This window comes from Panthera leo, chromosome C2 (genome assembly GCF_018350215.1).
Source record: "Panthera leo isolate Ple1 chromosome C2, P.leo_Ple1_pat1.1, whole genome shotgun sequence".
Taxonomy (NCBI): Eukaryota; Metazoa; Chordata; class Mammalia; order Carnivora; family Felidae; genus Panthera; species Panthera leo.
Genome location: NC_056687.1, coordinates 4510182 through 4532508, shown reverse-complemented (window position 1 = coordinate 4532508; position 22327 = coordinate 4510182). Strand labels below are relative to the sequence as shown.

Here is a 22327-nt window from a genome sequence, read left to right as displayed (position 1 = left end):
GAAAACAGCCGGTCTGAAATATGCCCCCAGGGCTCTGTTCTCCTTCACGATGGCCTGCCTTCAAGAGAAACTTTTTGCCAGAGTCTAACCAATGTGGGTTTTCCCTGATACTAACTGACTTGTGGGAGGAAAATACCCAACACCAGAGGGCCCCCCTCTAAACCAGCCCCCTCTAACCTTCCTGTCTCACCTAAGGGGTCAAAGAAACAATATGGCCTCTTGTGAAGCCCACCGCCCAAGTAGCACAGGCTCCCCAAAAGATTGAGACTCAGTCTTGGGACTGTACAACATTTCCCCTTCCCCCACATCTTAACGTCACACAAAAGAAGCTCCTTTGACATAACGGGGGTTTGCAGTTGGTTGAGCATCTGACTCTTGATTTTTGCTCAGGTCACGATCTCATGGTTCGTGGGATTGGGCCCCGTGACCTCCTGCTGTTAGCATTGAGCCTGCTTGGAATTCTCTCTTCTCCCCCTCTCTCTCCCCCTCCTGTTCTCTCTCTCTCTGTCCCTCCAAATGAATAAATAAACATTCAAACAAAACAAAACAAAACAAAACAGAGGGTTACAGTGTAAAAGAACCACAAGGCTAAACCCAATTTTAAAAAGAGAGTCTCTAGGCATATCTTAGACATAGGAGAGAAATTTTAGCCTTTGGCACCTACAGCCCACAGCAAATAACAAACACAGCTCACTCCTAGTCAGGTGAACGTAAACACTCACGCTAAAGTTCTATTTACCTCTGTTCCTTTTTTTAAAAAAAATTATTCACTTATTTTTTCATTTCCATGCAAGTTAGTTAGCATATAGTGCAATAATGATTTCAGGAGTAGATTCCAATGATTCATCCCCTATGTATATGCCCAGTGCTCATCCCAACAAGTGTCTACATTAATGCCCATCACCCATAACCCCTCCAGCAACCCTCAGTTTGTTCCCTGTATTTAACAGGCTCTTATGTTTTGTCCCCCTCGTTGTTTTCATATTATTTTTCCTTCCCTTCCCTTATGTTCATCTGTTTTGCATCTTAAATTCCACATATGAGAGAAGTCATATGATTTTTGTCTTTCTCTGAGTGACTAATTTCACTTAGCGTAATAACCTCCAGTTCCATCCACGTAGTTGCAAATGGCAAGGTTTCATTCTTTTTGATTGCCGAGTAATACACCATTGTATCTATATACCACATCTTCTTTAGCCATTCATCCATCGATGGACATTTGGGCTCTTTCCATCCTTTGGCTATTGTCGATAGTGCTGCTATAAACATGGGGGGTGCATGTATCCCTTCAAAACAGCTCACCTGAAGGCGCCTGGGTGGCTTAGTCAGTTGAGTGTCTGACTTTGGCTCAGGTCATGATGTCACGGTTGGTGGGTTCAAGCCCTGCATCAGGCTCTGTGCTGACAGCTCAGAGCCTGGAGCCTGCTTCAGATTCTTTCTCCCTCTCTCTCTGCCCCTCCATGGCTTGCATTCTCTATCTCTCTCTCTCTCAAAAATAAATAAACATTAAAAAAATTAAAAAAACAGCACACCTGTATCCCTTGGATAAATGCCTAGTAGTGCAATTGCTGGGTCGTAGGGTAGTTCTGTTTTTAGTTTTTTAAGAAACCTCCATACTGTTTTCCAGAGTGGCTGCACCAGCTTGCATTCCCACCAGCAGTGCAAAAGAGATCCTCTTTCTCCGCATCCTCGCCAACATCTGTTGTTGCCCAAGTTGTTAATGTTAGCCACTCTGACAGGTGTGAGGTGGTATCTCATTGTGGTTTTGATTTCTATTTCCCTGATGATGAGTGATAATGAGGATTTTTCATGTGTCGGTTGGCCATCTGGATGTCTTCTTTGGAGAAGCGTGTATTCATGTCTTTTCCCGATTTCTTCACTGGATTATTTGGTTTTTGGGTGTTGAGTTTGATAAGTCCTTTACATTTTGGAAACTAACCCTTTATCTGATATGTCATTTGCAAATATCTTCTCCCATTCTGTCGGTTGCCTTTTAGTTTTGCGGATTGTTTCCTTTGCTGTACAGAAGCTTTTTATTTTGACAAGGTCCCGGTAGTTCATTTTTTGCTTTTGTTTCCCTTTCCTCCAGAGATGTGTTGAGGAAGAAGTTGCTGTGGCCAAGATCAAAGAGGTTTTTGCCTGTTTTCTCCTTGAGGATTCTGATGGCTTCCTGTCTTACACTGAGGTCTTTCATCCATTTTGAGTTTATTTTTGTGTATGTTGTAAGAAAGTGGTCCAGGTTCATTTTTCTGCATGTCACTGTCCAGTTTTCCCAGCACCATTTGCTGAAGAGACTGTCTTTATTTCACTGGATATTCATTCCTGCTTTGTCAAAGATTAGCTGGCCATACGCTTGTGGGTCCATTTCTGGGTTCTGTATTCAGTTCCATTGATCTGAGTGTCTGTTCTTGTGCCAGTACCATACTGTCTTGATTACAGCTTTGTAATCCATCTTGAAGTCTGGAATTGTGATGCCTCCATCTTGAAGTCCGGAATTGTGATGCCTCCAGCTTTGGTTTTCTTTTTCAAGATTGCTTTGGCTATTCTTTTCTGATTCCATACAAACTTCAGGATTGTTTGTTCTAGCTCTGTGAAGAATGCTGGTGTTATTTTGATAGGGATTGCACTGAACATGTAGATTGCTTTGGGTAGTATTGACATTTTAACAATATTTGTTCTTCCAATCCAGGTGCATGGAATATTTTTCCATTTTTTGTGTGTGTCTTCTTCAATTTCTTTCATGAGCTTTCTATAGTTTTCAGTGTATAAATTTTTCACCTCTTTGGTTAGGTTTATTCCTAGGTATTTTATGGTTTTTGGTGCAGTTGTAAATGGGATCGATTCCTTGATTTCTCCTTATGTTGCTTCATTATTGGTGTATAGAAATGCAACCGATTTCTGTGCATTGATTTTTATAGTCTGCAACTTTGCTGAATTCATGGATCAGTTCTAGCAATTTTTTGGTGGAATCTTTTTAGGTTTTCCATATAGACTATCATGTCATCTGTAAAGAGTGAAAGTTTGACTTCCTGATTGCCATTTTGGATGACTTTTATTCCATTGTGTTGTCTGATTGCAGAGGCTAGGACTTCAAAACTATGTTGACTAACCGTGGCAAGAGTGGACAGCCCTGTTGTGTTCCTGAACTCAGGGGGAAAGCTCTCAGTTTTTCCCCATTGAGGATGATATTAGCGGTGGGTCTTTCACATATGGCTTTTAAGATCTTGAGGTATGATCCTTCTATCCCTACTTTCTGAGGGTTTTTCTCAAGAAAGGATGCTGTATTTTGTCAAGTGCTTTCTCTGCATCTATTGAGAGACTCATGTGGTTCTTGTCCTTTCTTTTATTGATGTGATGTATTACATTGATTATTTTGTGGATATCGAACCAGCCCTGCATCCTGGGTATATATCCTCTTGATCATGAGGAGTAATTCTTTTAATGTGTTGTTCGCTCTGGTTGGCTAGTATCTTATTGAGGACTTTTGCATCCAGGTTCATCAGGGTACCTCTGTTCCTTTTAACTGGCATACTATGTCTAGTTTTCAAAAACAAGTAACAAGGCACACTAAAGGTAAACAGCACAGTTTGAAGAGACGGGGCAAGCATCAGAACTTGACTCAAGCATAGCAGAGATTTTGCAATTAGCAGACCAGGAATTTGAAACAACTATGATTAATATGCTCAAGGTTCCAGTTGAAAAAGTGGACAAAATACAAGTACAGATGAGCAATGTCAGCAGAGAGATGAAAACCCTAAGAAAGAATCAAAGGAAATTAATTACTGTAACAGAAATGAGAAACACCTTGTTGGGTTCATCAGTAGACCAGATACAAGAAAGGAAAGAGTTGGGGAGCTGGAGGATATGTCAATAGAAATTCCCAAACTGAAAGAGGAAGAGAAGGGAAAAAAAAAAAAGACTGAAGGAAAAAAACGCAACAGAATATCCGAGAACTGTGGGACAAGTAAAAAGGTATAATGTGTAATAGGAGTACCAGAAGAAGGGAAAGAGAAAGGAACAGAAATATTTGAAGCAGTGTTGCTGGAAGTTTTCCAAAATTATCGACAGGCCCCAAACCACAGATCCAGGGAGCTTAATGAAACCAAGTAAGATGAATACTAAAATATCTACACCTAAGTATGTCAAACTACAGAGGATCAAAGACAAGGAGAAAAATCGTATGAGAAGCCAGAGGCAAATAAAACAAAGTAAAAAAAAGCAAAAGCACCTTACCTATAAAGCAACAAGGCGAAGAATTATATTGGGCTTTTTTTCAGAAACCAGGCAAACAAGAAGAAAATGGGGTGAAACATTTTAAGTATTAAAGCAAAGTGTTGTCCTGTGTTACATTCCCATCAGTGTATGAGAGTTGATCCACCATCATGCTGCACTAACACTCATATGCTCAGTCCTTCCAATCTAGGGCATCCTAACAGGTGTGCAGTGGTACCTAAGTTTCTAATCTGCATTTTCCTGATGACTACTGATGTAGCACCTCTTTCTGTGTATGTATTTGCTATATGTATGTCTTATTTGATGAAGTATCTATTTAAGTCAGTTGGCCATTTTTTAACTGGGTTGTTTTCTTTTTAAAAGAAATATTTATTTAAGAGGTGCCTACGTGGCTCAGTCGGTTGAGCTCCTGACTTCGGCTCGGGTCACGATCTCACAGTTCATGGGTTTGAGCCCCGCATCAGGCTCTGTGCTGACAGCTCAGAGCCTGGAGCCCGCTTCCAATTCTGTGTGTCCCTCTCTGCTTCTCTCCTGCTCACGCTCTGATCCTCTCCTTCTGTCTCTCAAAAATAAATATTAAAAAAAATTTTTTTTAAATGTTTATTTTCAAGAGAGAGAGAGTGAGAGAGCGTACACATGGGGGAGGGGCAGAAAGACAAGGGGGCAGAGGATCTGAAGCGGGCTCTGTGCTGCCAGCAGCAGAAAGCCTGACGCGCAGCTTGAACTCATGAACCATGAGCCTGAGCTGAAGTTGGATGCTTAACTGACTGAGCCACCCAGGTGCCCCTGGGTTGTTTTCTTATTATTGACTTTCAGATTTCTTTATGTATTCTGTATCCAAGTCCTTCATCAAGTACATGATTTGCAAATATTTTCTCCCAGTTTGTGGCTTGTCTTTTTTCTTCTCTTAACTGTGTTTATCAAAGAGCAGAAATTCTTAATTTTATTGAAGTCCAATTTACCAGTTTTTAATTTTAGGATCATATTTTTTGTGTCCTATCTAAGATCCTGTCTGCCCAACCCAAAGTCACAGAAATTTTCTTGTATTTTTCTTCTAGAAATTTGATAATTTTAGATTTTTCAATACATATACTGTGAGATACCCATTTGGGGTTAATTTTTGCATATGATGTGAAGTCTGGATTGAAATCACTTTTAAATGTGGATATCCAATTGTTCTAGCACATTTATTCAAAATACCGTCTTTGTCTACTGAATTTGTACCATTGGCCAAAATCAAGGGACCATATCTAATTCTGGACTCTCCATTCCCTTCCGCTTGTCTGTCTTTCATTATATAAACTGCCCTGATAAATGTAGCTTTACAGTAATTCTTGAAGTTCAGTAACATAATTTCTTCAGTTTTGTTTTTCTTTTTCAAAATTATGTTGACTATTTTAGATCCTTTCCATATACGTATGAATTTTAGAATCAGCTTACACATTTCTACACAAAACTATTGGCTTTTGACTGGGATTGCATTGGGTCTCTAGATCAGTTTGGGGAGAATTGGCATTTTAGCAATATTGAATCTTTTACTCAACAAACATAGTTAGCTCTCCATTTATTAAAATTTTCTTCAACTTGTCTCAGTAATGTTTTTACTGTATTCAGTATACGCATCTTACAGCTCTTTTACTATATTTACCTGTAAGTATTTCATTTTTGATGCTATAGTATACTTAAAATTTTTTTTAATTTCCAGCTGTTTATTACTAGCATATAGAGATACGATTGATTTTTGGATAATGAGCTTATATCCCACAACCTTGCTAAACTCACTTATTAGTTCTAGTAGTTTTGTTTTTACATTGGATAGTCTATGTAGATGATAATGCCATCTACCCACCCCCAATAAAAGAGAGTTTTACCACTTCTTTTCTTTTTTTTAAGAATAGTTTTTGGGGCACCTGGGTGGCTCAGTCGGTTGAGCGTTTGACTTCAGCTCAGGTCATGATCTTGCAGTTGATGAGTTTCCAGCCCCGCATCAGGCTCTGTGCTGACAGCTCAGAGCCTGGAGCCTGCTTCCGATTCTGGGTCTCCCTCTCTCTGTGCCCGTCCCCCACTCATGCTCTGTCTGTCTCAAAAATAAAGATAAACATTAAAAACAAAAAAAAAGAATATTTTGTTAAGGAGGGGAGGGGCAGAGGGAGAGACAGAAAGAGAGAGAAGGAGAATCTCAAACAGGCACCATGCTCAGCATGAAGCCCAACACGGTGCTCAAGCCCATGACACTGGGATCGTGACCTGAGCCAAAATCAACTGAGCCACCCAGGTGACCCTTACCATTTCTTTTTTAATCTGCATACCTTTGCTTTCTTTTTCTTGCCTGATTACACTGGATAAAACCTCCACTACAATGCTGGATAGAAATGCTGAGAGTAGACATCATTGCCTTTTTCCTTGTTGTAGAGGAAACGCATTCCATCGTTCATCATTAAATATGATGTTAATTAGGGATTTTTCATAGAAACCCTTTATCAGTTGAGGAAATTCCTTCCACCTCAAGATTTCTGAGAGTTTTTAATCAGTGATGGATACTAGATTTTGTCACATGTTTTTTTCTGCATCTCTCTTTTTTTAATGTTTATTTTTGAAAGAGAGAGAGAGAGAGAGACCAAGCACGAGTGGGGGAGGGGCAGAGAGAGAGGGAGACACAGAATCCAAAGCAGGCTCCAGGCTCCTAGCGGTCGGCACAGAGCCTGACATGGGGCTCAAACTCACAGACCGTGAGATCATGACCTGAGCTGAAGTTGGACGCTTAACCGATGGAGCCACCCAGGCACCTCTATTTTTTTTAATGTTTAATTTTTTAATTAAATTAATTAATTTTAATTAATTTTTTAATTTTTTTAATGTTTATTTATGAGACAGAGACAGAGCATGAGCAGGGGAGGGGCAGAGGGAGAGGGAGACACAGGATCCAAAGCAGGCTCTAGGCTCCGAGCTGTCAGCACAGAGCCCGATGCAGGGCTCGAACCCACAGACTGTGAGACGGTGACCTGAGCCGAAGTCGGACGCTCAGCCAACTGAGCCAGCCAGTGTCCCTTCTGCATCTCTTGAAGTGATTATATAATTTGTCTTTTTTAGTCTGCTAATATGGCAAATTACATTTTTGAATATTAAGCCAACCTTGCATTTCTGAGGTGAGTCCCACTTGCTTGTGATATATCATCCTTTTTCTATATTGTTGGGTTCAATTGGCTAAAATTCTGTTAAAAATTTTTGTATATGCATTCATGAGAGATACTGGTCTGTGGTTTTCTTCTTATTTTTTTTTCTGGTTTTGGTATCAGGGGGAGTATTTTGGTGAGTATTCTCTCCTTTTCAATATTCTGAGAGAGTTTGTACAAAATTGGTATTATTTCTTTAAGGATTTGGTGCAGTTCCCCAGTGAAGCCTTCTGGCCTGGAGTGTTCTTTGTGAGAAGATTTCTAACTGCACATTTCAATTTCTTTAATAAATACAGAGCTACTCAAGTTATCTGTTTTTTCTCAAGAAGCCCCATTATTCTGGGTGCATAAAGAAAAACCCCATTGCTTTCCTTACACTACACACGATACTCTGAGTGCATCCGTACCCAATGTGTGGTAGGTTTTTCCCAACATCAAGCAATTATCTGCCACCCCAGCTGGGTGGTCTATGATTCAACTTGATTCTGACCCTGTCTACTTGAAGATGGCCTCAGACTCCACAGCTTAAGGGCTTAGTCTCACAAGACTCTCTCCCCCCACACTTCAGAGGCAATCACAAGTCCCAGATTGTTACTATGCTTCTGACTGACTGGCTATAAATCCGAGTTCCCGTGACCTCCTCCTTGGGTTTCGTTATTTGCTAGAATGGCTCACAGAACTCAGAGCAACACATTTACTGGTTGGTTATAAAAGAATATGATAAGGAATACACACATCTACGTAAATACACTCACACATAAGTGTACTTACACGTGTATATATACCTATATGTAAAACACAGGCGTAAACATATATTAATCATACACATGCAATTTGCTTATTTTTGACATAAAAACACACTGGAGGAGTAAATCAGAAACTAAGAAAAATTAATGGAAATGAGAACAGGGGATGAGGAGAACAAAGTGGAGGATGTAGGGAAGATTTCTTTGGGTGTAATTTTATTTTGTGCACATAACGGTGATTTTTTGAACCGCATAAATGTATTGCATATTCAAAAATGAAATACAATCCAAAGAAAAACAAAAGAAATTCTAGAATTGAAAACAGGCTGAAATAGGTCCACTGGGACATCAAATGTGTAATATAATTACACATCTCCTTGTGCACATGTGCATATACTTCAGTTGGATATTGTTTTGGGGGGGTCGCACAGCTACCCTCAACTTCAGTGATATTCTAGGGGGACTAGTAAGACTCAGTAACAGCTAATACTTATAGATAAGGTTTATTACAACAAAAGATACAGAACAAAAGCTTCTGTGTTTTCTGGTGGTGGGGAACTGTCTCAGTGTATGTTGAAGTATCTTTATTTCATCTTCATTGTTGAAAGATGTTTGTTCCAGGTTGTTTCAACCCATCCAGATACCATTCCATTGTCTTCCGGCTTCCATTGTTTCTCATGAGAGTCAGCTAACAACTGAATTGCTAATCCTGTGAAAGTAACAGCCTTCTTTTCCCTCTCCTATTATCTGTATGATTTTTCCTTGTCTTTGGTTTTCAGCACTTATACCCTGCTGTGTCTGTTATTATTGCTGTATTCTCTTTGGTGTTCATTGTGCTTCTTTTTTTTTAATTTTTTTTAACTTTTATTTATTTTTGAGACAGAGAGAGATAGAGCATGAGCGGGGAAGGGGCAGAGAGAGAGGGAGACACAGAATCTGAAACAGGCTCCAGGCTCTGAGCCATCAGTATAGAGCCCGGCGTAGGCTTGAACTCACAGACTGCGAGATCATGACCTGAGCCGAAGTTGGATGCTCAACCGACTGAGCCACCCAGGCGCCCCTCATTGTGCTTCTTAAATACGTGTGAATTGAAGGCTTTCATACATCTAACAAATTCTCGGACATTGCATCTTCTTCTCCATTAACCTTCTGTTCCTATGAGACTCCTAACGAAACATATGTCAGATCTTATTATTTATTATATTCTCTATAGCCTTCAGTCTATTTTGTATTTTCCATCCTTGTATCTCTCTGGTTTTCCTTGTAGACAGAGCTCTTTTCCTCTGAACTGTCGTTCAGTTCACCGGTTCTTCTGTGCCTAATCTGCTGTTAAACCCCTCTGTTAACTACCGATTGTTAAGCAATTTTAGTTTTAGAGCTTCATTTTACTCTTCTTCTAATCTTCATGTCAGTTTTTGTAGTTTCCAGTTCAAAAATTTCATTTATTGTCTATATTACATCTATAGCTATATTATATTATCTATATCTATATTATATCTATATTATCTATAATATCTATATTGTTTCATTTATTATCTTCTTTATCGTAAAGTCTGTTGGGCAATCTGTTTGGAACCCTCACACATCGTCACTATTCTCTATTATTTTCTCCTGTCTCATCGACACTTGTTTACGTTGGCATCTCTCCTTATGTGCCAGGTGACATTTGATAGTGTGACAGACCATGCGTTTGAGAAGTTGTGGTGATTTTTTCTTAATTAAGGCATTAGATGATATATTCTTCTGGGGATTTGTGTTTGCTTATACCAAGGACTTGGAACCATTAGCAGAATAGAATGATCTGAATAAGTGCTAAGGATTGAGACTTGGTGGGGGCGGGGGTCACCCAGTTGACTTAAAATTTGGAGGCAGCTATTCAAGTTCTGATCTATTTCTGGTTCATTCTTGTTTTTAAGAGTCATCTGTTTTTGATCCCAACCCAAAGAAGATGAAGGATTTGGCATGACCTTCCGTTTGGTGGGCCCAGCTTCCAACTTCTGTCCCACTAGCCTCACATGGTTGTCAAAAGTGCTACTCTTCTTTTTTGACCCTTTTTCTGGAATTAGCAAATGCTCCTGAGGCAAAGTAGATTTACATGCTGAGCTCACCTGCTTGAAACTTAGTGTTCTCCCACGTCCTGGCTTTGGAACTCTTCACTTCCTTGTTAGGTCTCCAGTACAGTCAAGTAGATACACTCTTCAAGTCCCATTTTTAAATTTTTCTCTCTGAGACGTTAGGTTCAGGTGACCCCACTTTCCATGATCACAAATGGAAGTTTCTCTTTCTTTTTCAAGATACTATAGAATATTCTCAAAAATTGTCAAAAAGCTCTGCCTCCAAAAAGGACTTAGCCTGGAAAGCCCCCAGGAGAGTTTTGGTAAACATGTCAAGAACAACATATTATAGTGCCATATTCACTGCTCCCAAGCATGGGAAAAGGAGGGAAACTTCCAGCTTCTTTTTGTGACTGTATCGCTGATTATAAAACTTGACAGAGGGTATATGCACACACGCACACACACACGCACACACACACGCACACACACACAATTCCAGGATCTTCAGTAATAGATACCATCTCCAGGAAGGTCAGTCTTCTTACTGGTTTTAGGGCACAATTAATTTGAAGTTGACATTTCCTATTCTCCAATTTAAAAGTGAAAATTAAGTGACGTGATCTAAGGCATTTCTTTGAGGAGGTAAGCTGGGTTCCGTTTTGTGGCTGGATAAAAGGATCATCAAGAGTCAAGCAAAGCCTCTGTCAGTACGAGGACAGAGGGTGTATACGTGGGTACCAGCCTTGAGTTAGGTCCATTTCCAACTGACCCACCTCTTAGGACTTCATAGCTGTAAGATGGAAAAATGAATGGTGGTGAGATGGTCGAGGATTCAGTGAAACAATATTTGTCAAGAGTCTGCGCTACACAAATACTTGATTTTCCTCTTCCTGGCCATTTGTCTGGATTGTAAGATGAAAGGCAGTTTCCAGGTTTTCTGAGGGACCGAGTCTGTGGAAACTTGGAGGTGGGTATGTGTGGAGCGAGTATGGGGGTGACTTTCAAGGGCGCTGGGCCAAGGCCGGTGCGGATCTGTGACGGGATGGTAAGCACCAATGGCAGTGTCTCTGTCGAGAGAAGATTTTATGGAACAGGGAGGGCTACTCATTGCTTAATAAGAAAGGGACTCTGACTGACCCTTATTTATATTTCAGGCTTATAGGAGAAAAGACTGGAAATGTTGGAAGAGGAATAAATATTGCCATTGTCAACTGTGAGTTATTAAATGTTTTCTTTCAAACTTCTCTAAAAGCTCCCATGATTGGGTTTTCAAAGATACCTTGGGTTTTTTATGATTTTTGCACACGATCTAGTCTAGGCTTATATCTGAATGCGTTTTTAAATTATTGGGTTATTTTTATAATGCCTCACTGTCCAGATTATTTGTGGTTTCTACAAAAAAAAAATGGGGGGGGGGCTCCTGGCTGGCTCAGTCAGAGGAGTGTGCAACTCTTGACCTCAGGGTCGTGAGTTCGAGCTCCATGTTGGGTGTAGAGTTTGCTAAAAATAAATAAACTTTTTTAAAAAGTCAAATATAAATAGGCTTTTAAAAACCAAAAAAAATAAAAAGGGCCCACAGAAGGCAGGGTTAAAACCAGCTAAGCATGCTGTGGGGGCACAGACCGGTCTGGCGTTGCTCTTGGATTCCTACGAGCCCTGCAGAGGGTGGCACCAGCAGCCAGTCCCCACCTCTGTGAGAAAATGCCACTTGGGCCTCAGGGGAAGCCGAGCTTGGCATCCTCGTAGAGCTGGGAAAGACATCCTGTCACGATTGCCACTGGGGGCCCATGACCGTGAGAACTGTTGCAGGCTTGGGGAATGGGTTTTGTGTGTGTCCTGTGCCTGACAGCAAGCTGAGCACGCGGTCCCCTGATCGCGGGGCTGTGGGAACCAGAGAAAATGTGCCCGCTCTGGGAATCCAGCTGGGAAATTAAAATATGAAGCAGAGAGGGCTGAGGTGGGCACCCCAGTGTTTGTGTGGGAGAGGTGGGTGTGGCAGGAAAGGGTAGGGTCCACCTAACTGAAAGCAGACAGGAGGAAAGTTCTAGAACAGCTGTTCAGCCATGACCTGACCTGCCCACAGCAGCCATGCTTCCTGGAAAGAGGAATGTGTCATTTTGAGCACCGTGGTGCCACAAATGCATCCCGGGGTCCAGTGAACTTTCTTTTAAAAACTATTTCTTTTTATTTTTAGATATGACTGGGAAAGTGACGGCAACACAGTATTTTGATATGTTTGAAGGAGGTAAGAAAACTCTTCCTATGAAAATTAAAATGAATTCTAAACATTATTAAGATTAAAAAGAAAACACAGATAAAAATGTCAAACATTCTTATTTTGTCTACTAAAAACGTTCCAGAAGCTCATGTGAATATTCTAGAACACTCTTACACAAGCCCTCCTTGTCTCTAACTGGATTCATATGGTGAAGTTTGAAGGTGTTGTCTAGAAAATGTCTTCTCTGATCACGCTTGTCCTGGATCTTTTCTTCTGTTCCTTCATCAGATAATGGGAAAGAGAAAACATTTTTTTTAAATCAGATATGTGTAAAATAATGTGATTAGCCTCCATCCCTGAACAGCATCATTATCCCTATCCTGTTCATGGTGTCCCGCTGGGCTAGGCACACGCATCCCTGGGATGCACTGGACTTGACCGCAGTGGTCAGTCAGGATATAGCAGCCCCTTATATTTTTATTGAACAGTGAGGATTATTAAAAACAAGTCTTTATAAGGACAACAGAGAAATTAAGAGATGGCTGGATGCACCTGTTGGGCACTACGCATTTTTACTCTGTAAGTAACAGAAGCGTCACTGTAAATGACAAGCCCCCGTGGTTTCACCACGGGGGCTTGAGATTAGCCCTTCCTGTTCTTCCCGCAAGACCTACCATGCCCGGTCTGGTCAGCACGTCTGATTTCTCACCCCCATTCTGCATATGAGTGTCCTGGGGCCACTCTGCTGTCAGATGGTTCCTCTCGGGTCAGGGCTTCATTAGTCATTGCAGAGAACGGGCCACATGTGCTGCGGTCTCAAGGTCGAGTCATAGAATCTTAAGGAGCCACCCGTGCCCCTCACCTCTGCTGGTTGCTCCGTGGAGCCCAGCGGCCGCTCACTCGTGGACCAGGAGTACCATTCACGTGGTCGTGGGAGGAGCTCCAGGAACCGGAAGATTCCGAGCAAACACAGCAGCTAAGAGCAGAGGAGGCTCAGCATCCGGGGCCAGTGGACCGGGAAGACCCTAAAACTGATTGATTTGCCTTGACCCAACAGATAACTCCGGACAGATGATAAACTTTATTCAGAGCGCACCGTCAAAGTCGTTGCTTTTCATGGTGACCCACGATGATGGAGCCAGCAGGTGAGCGTGTACAGATTTGTCGCAGCGGCAGGGGGGAAGCCAGCTGGCAGAGAGCGCCAGGCCAGCAACAGGGCCCCTGAAGAGCATCCTGTAGGAAAGAACACAAATCCAAAGGGCAGGATGCTTTCTTAAGGAGCCTCTGACAAAGCAGCCTGTGTTCCTAAAAAACCCGTGAGTAGCCAGGCGAGTAAGTCAGTACTAGAAGCTAAAGGATCTTTCCAGGTAGCAAGACGGAGCCACCACTGACCACAACTAGCACAGGAAAGCTAACACTTGGCCCAGAAAAGCTTAAACCCAGGGCTGGACTTACAGAAATAGGAAAGGGAGTTGAGAAAATTCTCTGTAGGAGCACCAATAGAATGAAAAAGACACGCCCACACACGCACAGTACTTTCCGTAGGGAGAGGTCCATCCGGCTCCGCGTTTCTCGCAATTCTGGGTAAACGGGTGCACCTTCGCTGCCAGACTTCCAAGGACCTCCAAGTGCTTCTGTGCGCTGCGTTTCCAAGGTGGTTCCCGAACCCAGTATTCCCAGCTTTATGTGACCTCAGCCCTTATTTTTAATAGAGTATTACCAGACTGAAGTTATCTGGTGCACACTTGGAAAAATTCCGACTTCGCTCCCTCGGGGAAACTCTGAGCTCATTGTTTTGTTTTGTTTTTTTCCTTTCCTTGCTGCCTTCCTTCCTCTGCTTACTCGAAGTTTGCACGCTTTTACGATGGTTGGCCTTGTTTTCCATTTTTTGTTTTCTTTTTTGATACTGACCTTTGTGAAAATGAAAGGGACCATTCTGACCTTTGCTTTCATCTTTCAGCAACTTCTGTCTGCTTATTTTGTGGTCAGGAAACAGGAGGGACAGCAGAGCCCAATGGTTACGTTGGCTGGATGCGAGGACGTGACTGCACCCCAAGACACAGGGCTTTTGAGAATCGAGAGTTAAAACTGTGCGTCCCACACTGGTCTTAAGGAGTCCCTGATGCTGTCACGTGTTTAGAAATCCGATATCCTCCCGCTGTTTACGTCAGGAGGAGGTAGATTGCTTTAGAAGCCCCTTTCCCAGGACAAAGAGGGGTGACCCTCTGGTGTCTCCACATGCAACCTTCACACGCCCTCCCTTCTCCCCCCAGGTTGAAGGAAGACGCCAAGAAGGTCATAGAAGGACTCGGAAGTAAACACATCAGGAACATACAGTTCAGGTCGAGCTGGGTATTTCTCACAGCCAAAGACCTTCAACTTCCCGAAGAAATTCAGAGAGAAAGTGTAAGTGTTTTTCAAAGGTCCTTTCCCACAAATGGTCCGTAGAGCGCGCTCTGTGATTTGAAAGGCTGTGGGTTGGTTACGGCCGCTTACCTCCGAGACATTCCTGCGCCAGGCCGGCCGCGTGGGCTCGTGGCCTGGGACTCTGCATTCCCAAGTCCGGGAAGAATCACGGGGAGGTGTTCGAGATGCCCTTCTAGGTGAAAGAGCCCATCGCACAGTGTGGGTAACCCTTTTCACGTTACACCGTGAAAAGGCGCGCGATTCAAGTTCACCCTGCCCAAGCCTGCTTAAAAGTCGAGGACGCTTGAGACTCCGCAGTCCGGGACAAGCCTCTCTGTCCTTCGCCTCGGCCGTGAGGCCCGTAGCCGCGCCGGTCTGGGGACTCACCCAGCCTGTGCACGAGATGGGCTTAAAGCAGCGGGTGCCAGACACACCCTGGATGAATGCAGCCTTCATCGGTGTTGTGGCCAGAAGTCCACGCGTCATCGAGTCCCCCCCACCGTGTCCTCTTTGTGGAGGGAGAGCAAAGACCGAGAGAATAAGGTTTCTAACGCAGGAAGTCGGTCGCCTGTGAAACTTCCAACGGAGCATCGGCACCTGTCCTGGGGGTCACAAGCGGGCGCCCCTGGGGACCGTCACACAGCCCCTTGCAGAGTCGCCGCTCGCTGGGACACACGACAGCTTCTGGACAGGAAGGGTTAGCGGCATCGGAGTGAGGGCCCCAGCTGCTCCTGCGCAGGAGAGGCGCCTCCTTTCGAGGAGCCGGAGACTCCAAGGAGGCAGTGGGCGTCTGGAGGCCGTTGTAAGAGGCTGCTTCCGACTTCAGGCCAGGTGCCCTCCCGGCGCCCTCTGGTGTGGTGACGGGTCTGGGAAGGGAGACACGCAGAAACAGACAGCAGGGGGGTCTCTCCTCGTTCGCAGGACCACCCTGGCTGGAGAGGGGGGCTGGGAGAGGTGGGGCTTCAGTGTGGCCGCACAACCAGGTAACTCGCGACCAGCTCCCAAGGGAAGGCCCTCGGCTTCTCTGATGCCCTCCGCCGTAGCACTCTGGAGGCTGGGCAGTCGGGGTTATTTTAGCACGCCTCTAAAAAAGCACGTTTCCCCTTGTAACTCTCAGGTTCTTTTACCGACAGGAAGCCAGCCTTGCAGAACACGTTAGGAGTGTTTACCCAGCACCCTAGTGTAGACTTCTTGTTACTAATGACTGGGTCCGGACACCCAGTGCCTTGCAGGGACCTCAGTGACTTGTCCTAATGAGAAGGGCGTTCCCTGGGCTCCGCGTGGTAGCGCTTGTCTGGGCCAGGGCCCCCTGGACCCACTCTGCTCTGTGAGGTGAGCTGAGCCAGGGGCCAGGCGCAGCCACATAAGGGTCCCTGGGGATTGAGTGGGAACAATGAGCAGAGAGCGACTTCCCGGAGCTTCCCCTGCCCCGCCACGTCGCACTCGTCCACCCCCAACCTGCCGTCCCCAACCTGAGTCTCTGTAAAACACTGATGCCCAGGCCATATGCAGGCCAGCCGGACTGGAGTCTCAGGATGGGAGCTGGCTGGTGATTCTGACGCACAGGAAGGGTTGGACCCGTTGCCCTGATTTGCGCGGCAGGTTGGAGGCCCTTGCCCCAGCTCTCTTACCCTGTGTCCTCCCCACCTGCCTGCCGCCCCCCTCTTCTCCACCAGCTCCCTCAGCCTCTCTGGGTGCCTGGCTCCACCCCCACGCCACCTGCCCCAGGTCAGGGACCCCAGCCAGAGCCCAGGCCGGGCCGCCTAGGGGCGCACTGCCCTTACCACCCCGCCCTCTGGTGCCTGAGTGGGTCCTCAGTATCAGAAAAGCCAGGCGTGAGGCTTGAATCCCTTCTAACTCAACGTTAACATCTCAACAAACAGGTTCCCTACTAATGTTCAGCTAAGACACTTAAAATAAAACCTCATTTGAATTGCAAAGTAGCAGTGGCCCTTGCTCTCCAGCCTTCTCTGCAAGAAAAAGTTTCTGGAAGAGGAGGAATCAAGGAAAGAGCGGGTTTCCAAACGCAGTCCTGAGTTCAGAGAACCCATGTGTTTTGAAACGGTGGGGGGGGGGGGGCGGGGGGGGGTGGGGGGTCTCGAAGGGAATTTTGGGAAAACGCGTGTCTTCCCTGCATGGGAGGGTTGAAGATTTTTGCTGCAGTGGCTACAAGGGTATCCGGATGAGACCTGAACCCGTGAGCAGGTCTTGCGAGGGCTGTTAGAGCCGCGGCTTGGGGACACTCCAGGGGGTTTGCTCAGATGCCGGCGAGGCCCGAGCTGGGGGCCTCGTCTCACCCAGAGCTCGAGTCGGGTACTGTCGGGGGATTCACACGTCTTCCTGATTTGGATATGCGGTCTTGCTGCGTGGACTTCCCCGAGGGTGACGTCTGGCTGTGTGGGATGGGCCTCTGGAGCCCTGGGTGGCCCCCAGCCATTGTCATATCCAGCCCCCTGCTGTTTCCAGGGCACAGCCCGAGGGTCATTCCCGCGTTCGGAAGCCTCCACCAGCCCTCTACACACCAAACTGAATCTTAAAACGTAAGACGCTTGCTTTCTTCCGAGCTACCCAGGGAGGGATCCGTCCGTCATTGTTCCGCATCCCTGTGATATCTTACGGGGAGACTCGCGGTGTCCGGGACCTTGACGTCCTGCAGGCAGAGGAGGAGGATGTCCTTGAGTTCCTTGCAGCAGGAACCCACCTAGGCGGCACCAACCTTGACTTCCAGGTGGAACAGCACCTCCACAGAAGGAGGAGTGGTGGCGTCTACGTCATGAACCTGAGGAGAACCGGGAGAAGCTTCTGCTGGCAGCTCGTGCCATTGTGGCCATTGAAAACCCGGCTGATGTCAGCGTCCCTCTCACCCGGGAATCCCTGGCCAGCAAGCTGGGCTGCAGCTGGCCGCTTCGCTCCTGGAACCCTCCGGAAGCAGATCCAGGCGGTTACGGGTGGCGGTTACGGACCCCAGGGCTGACTACCAGCCTCCCAGGGAGGCATCTCATGTTAACCTGCTTCCCGTCGCTCTGTGCAGCCCCAACTCTCCTCTGCGCCGTGTGGACCGGTCACCATCCCATGCAACGCCAAGGGAGCTCACTCGGGGGGGACGCCGGCCTGGAAGTTTCTGCGCATGGGTGGCTGTGGGAACTTGTGCCTGATTTCCACTTCTACGGAGGCCTGAAGACATTGTAAGGGAAGAGCAGGCTGGAGGGGCTGTGACCAAAGAGGAATTTCAGGGTGAACGGGCTGCTCTGGCTCCTGAGGTCACACTGGCCTGAGGCGGGCAGGTGCCCTCTCTGCCTGTTTGGCACTTTACCACTGGAGACTGAGCAGTCAGCCTGTCGCTGAGGACTGGTCCACAGCTTCCCCTGCTCGGGCCACTGAATGGCTAGGAAGGACCCCTGATTCTATACTTTATTTATTTTTTTTATTAAAAAATTTTTTTTAACGTGTATTGATTTTTGAGAGACAGAGAGAGATAGAGCATGAGTAGGGGAGGGGCAGAGAGGGAGGGAGACACAGAATCCGAAGCAGGCCCCAGGCTCCGAGCTGTCAGCACAGAGCCCGACGCGGGGCTCGAACTCACACGCTGTGAGATCATGACCTGAGCCGAAGTCGGACGCTTAACCGACAGAGCCACCCGGGTGCCCCTGATTCTACATTTTCAATGTGAATTTTATCTTAGTAAATCTGTTCTATAAAAAAAGGAATGTAAAACCGGAATGAAACTCATGGAAAGTTACGGAAACTACAGTTCCATAACGATGCGTGTGATCCCTCCTGTGCTTTAGATTAAGGCGTTCCGTTATCTGTGAAAGGATTGAAGACGTGAAAAACTAAAGCCCATTCAGGATGCACATTTGCTGAGCAAGGGACTGTACAGTTTCCCTGGAAAACATACAGTCCTACTCCCAGAGAATTGGAAAGTAGGCATTCGAGCTATGCTGTCCAATAAGGCAGCTCCTGGCCAAATTTGCATTTACATTTACATTTATTTAAATTAAATAGAATTTAGGGGTGCCTGGGTGGCTCAGCGTGTTAAGCATTGGACTCTTGATTTCTCGCGGTTCATGAGGTCGAGCCCCACACCAGGCTCTGCACTGATGTCCCAGAGCCTGCTTGGGATCCTCTCTCTCTCTCCCTGTGTCTCTCTGCCCCTCCCCGACTTGCACACACGTGTGCACACTCTCTCTTTCTCTCCCCAAATAAATAAACATTTTTGAAAAAGTAAAAAAAAAAAATGAGTTCCTTAGTCATAGTAGCCACATTTTCAGTAATCACTAACCCAAACGTGACTCTACGGGATAGCATAGACTCCTGGATAGATATCTACATCATTGAAGAAAGTTCTAGAGCTGCATTAACACCTAGTTCCAATATTATTAAACAAACTTTTTTTAATGTCTATTTATTTTTGAGAGAGACAGGGAGCGCGAGCAGAGGAGGAACAGAGAGAAAGGGAGACGCAGAGTCCGAAGCAGGCTCAAATTCACAGACCGCGAGATCATGACCTGAGCCAAAGTTGGACGCTTAACCAACTGAGCCACCCAGGCGCCCCCCTGGCTCCAATATTATTATTTTTTCTCCATTATTATTAAGAAACATGTTGAGAAAAAAATAATCAAGTACCCAGAGTAGTTTGGAGCGAATTCCATTTTAGGAAGTGATTCTCTTTTTATGACTTTGCTCATCGCTGACACATTAAATATTTGTTAATTAGATTGGTGGATACAGAAAACTCTTTTTCTTTTTTTACACAGATCAACCACTCTGACAGTGCAAGGAACAGATACTCTGGCTGGCCTGCAGAGGTACAGATAGAAGGCTGCATACCGAAAAAAACAAGCTAACGTTGCGCGACCTTAATAAATAGGTTATGTATAGACCAACACCGTGTGGAATGACCCGAGCATCTTAACCAACGGTCAATATCTGATGAGTATTTGGAGTCTGTCTTCAACCGAGCAGTATTTGCTAGCTGGATACAACCTTGGCACACGGTGTTTTTACGCCGGGATTTATCTAGTGAGGGCACTAATGAGCAGGAAGGCTGACATGGGTAGGAATTGTGAGGGGAGGGAGGGTCTGGCCTGGAAAGGAGCTTCTGGGGGAAGCGAGCTTCATGTAGACAGCCCTGCACAGACAAAACCTTTATTGTGTTAGCACCAGGCACACCCTCGTTTCGGACCTGGCTCTCCCAGGAGACTGCGCACAGAGGGCTTACCAGAGCTGCCTTGGTCCACTCCAGCTAAGCCCTTAAACTCTTCCTGGGGGTCCGTGAACTTACTCATTTGCCCCAGCAATCTGGCCGCACCTGCCTTCTGGCACCAGCATCGTGCAAGTGAGGGAGACCCAGTCTCTGCCATGAACGCGGCGGTGTCTCTCTGGGGGTGGGATGGGAGGGAGGAGCCCGGGCAGGGTGAGCAGGGTCTGCTGTCAGGAGGACAACTGTATACCCCCCACTTACCGGAGGATGTATCATGAGATATGGGGCTTGGGGGTAAGGAAGTCACGCGCAAAATTCATACGTTGAAATCCTAACCCCTGGTGCCTCCGAACGTGACCCTTTTTGGAAATCGGGTCATTGCAGATGCAGTGCGTTAGATGGAGTGGGGTGGGCCATGAGCCCGCGTGACTGTGTCCCTGTGGAAAGGGGGACGCGGACGCGCACACAGGGAGAGTGCCCTGTAAGGATGGAGGCAGAGATCTGGGCGATGCCTCCACCAGCCAAGGAACCCCGAAGACACCAGCAAACCCCTAGAAGCCTGGGGCGAGGCCTGGAGCAGACACTCCCCGGGAGCCCGTGGAGGGCACAGGGTCAGGGCAACCCCTAGGACTTCTGGCCTCCAGACTGAGAGTCAGCGTCTGCTGTTTAAGTCACGCAGGCTGTATGCAGCCCGAGGGACACGGATACAGTTGCCTTGTGGTTCTAAACTCTCGTGCCCATAGACCTTTCTGTACTAAAGACGGGGAGGGAGCATATTTTATTCTGACTGGGATCACTGCATTTGCATAGCACCGTGAACTTGATGAGGCCTCGGGCACTCCTGGCCTAGCACATCCCACAGTCCTGCCCCCGGGATGCGAGGCTCCCGTGACACCCCCACCCTGACACAGCACTGGGGCCCCTCGGTCACTTCGGGCACCTGCGGTGGCCTTCACTGGTGCGTCCCCACCAGGGGCACAGGACCCTGAACCGTCCCTGTCCTGTCTCCTGCTTACAAGGGTACTGAGTGTGGACGTGGTCATGGCCCCCCCAGGTGCCAGCGCTGGGGAGGTCCCCATGTCCCTTCTCACCGTGCCACCTGCTGACGCTCTTTGGCCAAGCTGACTGCCCGCCAAACACAGAGCTTCCTGAAAATGTCCTCCTCATCAGGTTTATGTTTTCTACCTGAGCTTCCATTGTATTCCGTTAAATAACATGGCCGGTGGGATGGCTTCACCTTAGTGCGTGTGACACTTGAGTCCTGGGGTACTGCTGCGGGCTAGGCCCCGCCACAGGGTTTTCTTTCGGCAGATCTCGCGGAACTTTCCTGAAAGCATCTGTTCCCTGTCTGCACGGGGCGGCTCACAGCCCAGGAACAGTGTCAGCCGTGGGACGGCTGTGCTGACGGTGTCCCCTGCCCCGCGCTGGGGAGTGCTTCCTCCCCGCAGAGCCCAGTGTCCTCACCAGCCACCTCCCGGAAGCCCCTTTGGCCCCCTCTGCAGGAGGAGTCAGGGGCTCTGGACCAGAGGTAGCTGGAGACAGTGAGGTGGTCGCTGAGGGGGTGGCAGATGGGGGCCGCGGGCAGGCCTCGGGGTGGGGGTGGGGTGGCCGGGCGGGGCTCAGAGGACCTGTCAACGTCAAAGCCACAGAACACCCACCACCGAGAGAGAGCTTGATGCAAACCGTGGACTCCGGGGGGCGCTGTGTCGGGGCGGGTTCCTCCACCGGGACCACGGCACCACTCTCGTGGGGATGTCCGCAGTGGGGGTGGCTGTGCACGTGTGGGGGCGCCGGGAGGTGGGCGAAAACTGCGCCTTCCTGTCCCTTTTGCTTTGAGCCTGTAACTGCTTTAAAAATCGTCTATTAAAAAGAAAAAAAGAAAAACGTGCCAGCCAGCCAGAGACGGGCATGCCGGGGTAGGTCGAAGCGCCCCTCTCTGGGGCAGAGCAGGGGTGAACCCTCCCCGGAGGAGTGCAGACCCTGCCCTTCCCTATGGCAGGTTCAAGCACAGCAGCAGGGGAGTCTGGAAGCAGCTGCCCCTTCCAGAGAGGCTACCAGGGCCTCAAGCCTCTGCCCCACTACCCCCACTAACCTCAGCATCTCCATTTTCAAGATGCCTTGGACTTTGGGGTGCCTGGGTGCTCAGTCAGTTAGGCATCTGACTTCTGCTCAGGTCATGATCTCGCAGTCCGTGAGTTCAAGCCCCGCGTCGGGCTCTGTGCTGACGGCTCAGAGCCTGGAGCCTGCTTCCGATTCTGTGTCTCCTCTCTGCCCCACCCCCAGTCGTGCTC

The 22327-nt window shown here is 46.9% G+C and overlaps 1 protein-coding gene across 3 annotated transcripts in view; it reads left to right on the top strand.

The window, feature by feature from the left end:
• Positions 1-19721, top strand: part of FAM3B (FAM3 metabolism regulating signaling molecule B) — a 42605-nt gene extending 22884 nt beyond the window's left edge. The window contains exons 4-8 of one of the 3 annotated variants that reach the window (XR_006207213.1): positions 11364-11422; positions 12404-12454; positions 13485-13572; positions 14417-14604; positions 14701-14792. Coding sequence is in view for 1 of the 3 variants with exons in the window: in XM_042955564.1 (XP_042811498.1) it covers positions 11364-11422; positions 12404-12454; positions 13485-13572; positions 14701-14833; positions 19591-19680 (421 nt within the window). In the remaining 2 variants the exon portion in view is untranslated. Of the gene's footprint in view, positions 1-11363; positions 11423-12403; positions 12455-13484; positions 13573-14387; positions 14605-14700; positions 14834-19590 lie in introns of those variants that run through there. The other 2 variants (XR_006207214.1, XM_042955564.1) reach the window with 2 other exon arrangements.
• The last annotated feature ends 2606 nt before the right edge of the window (positions 19722-22327 follow it).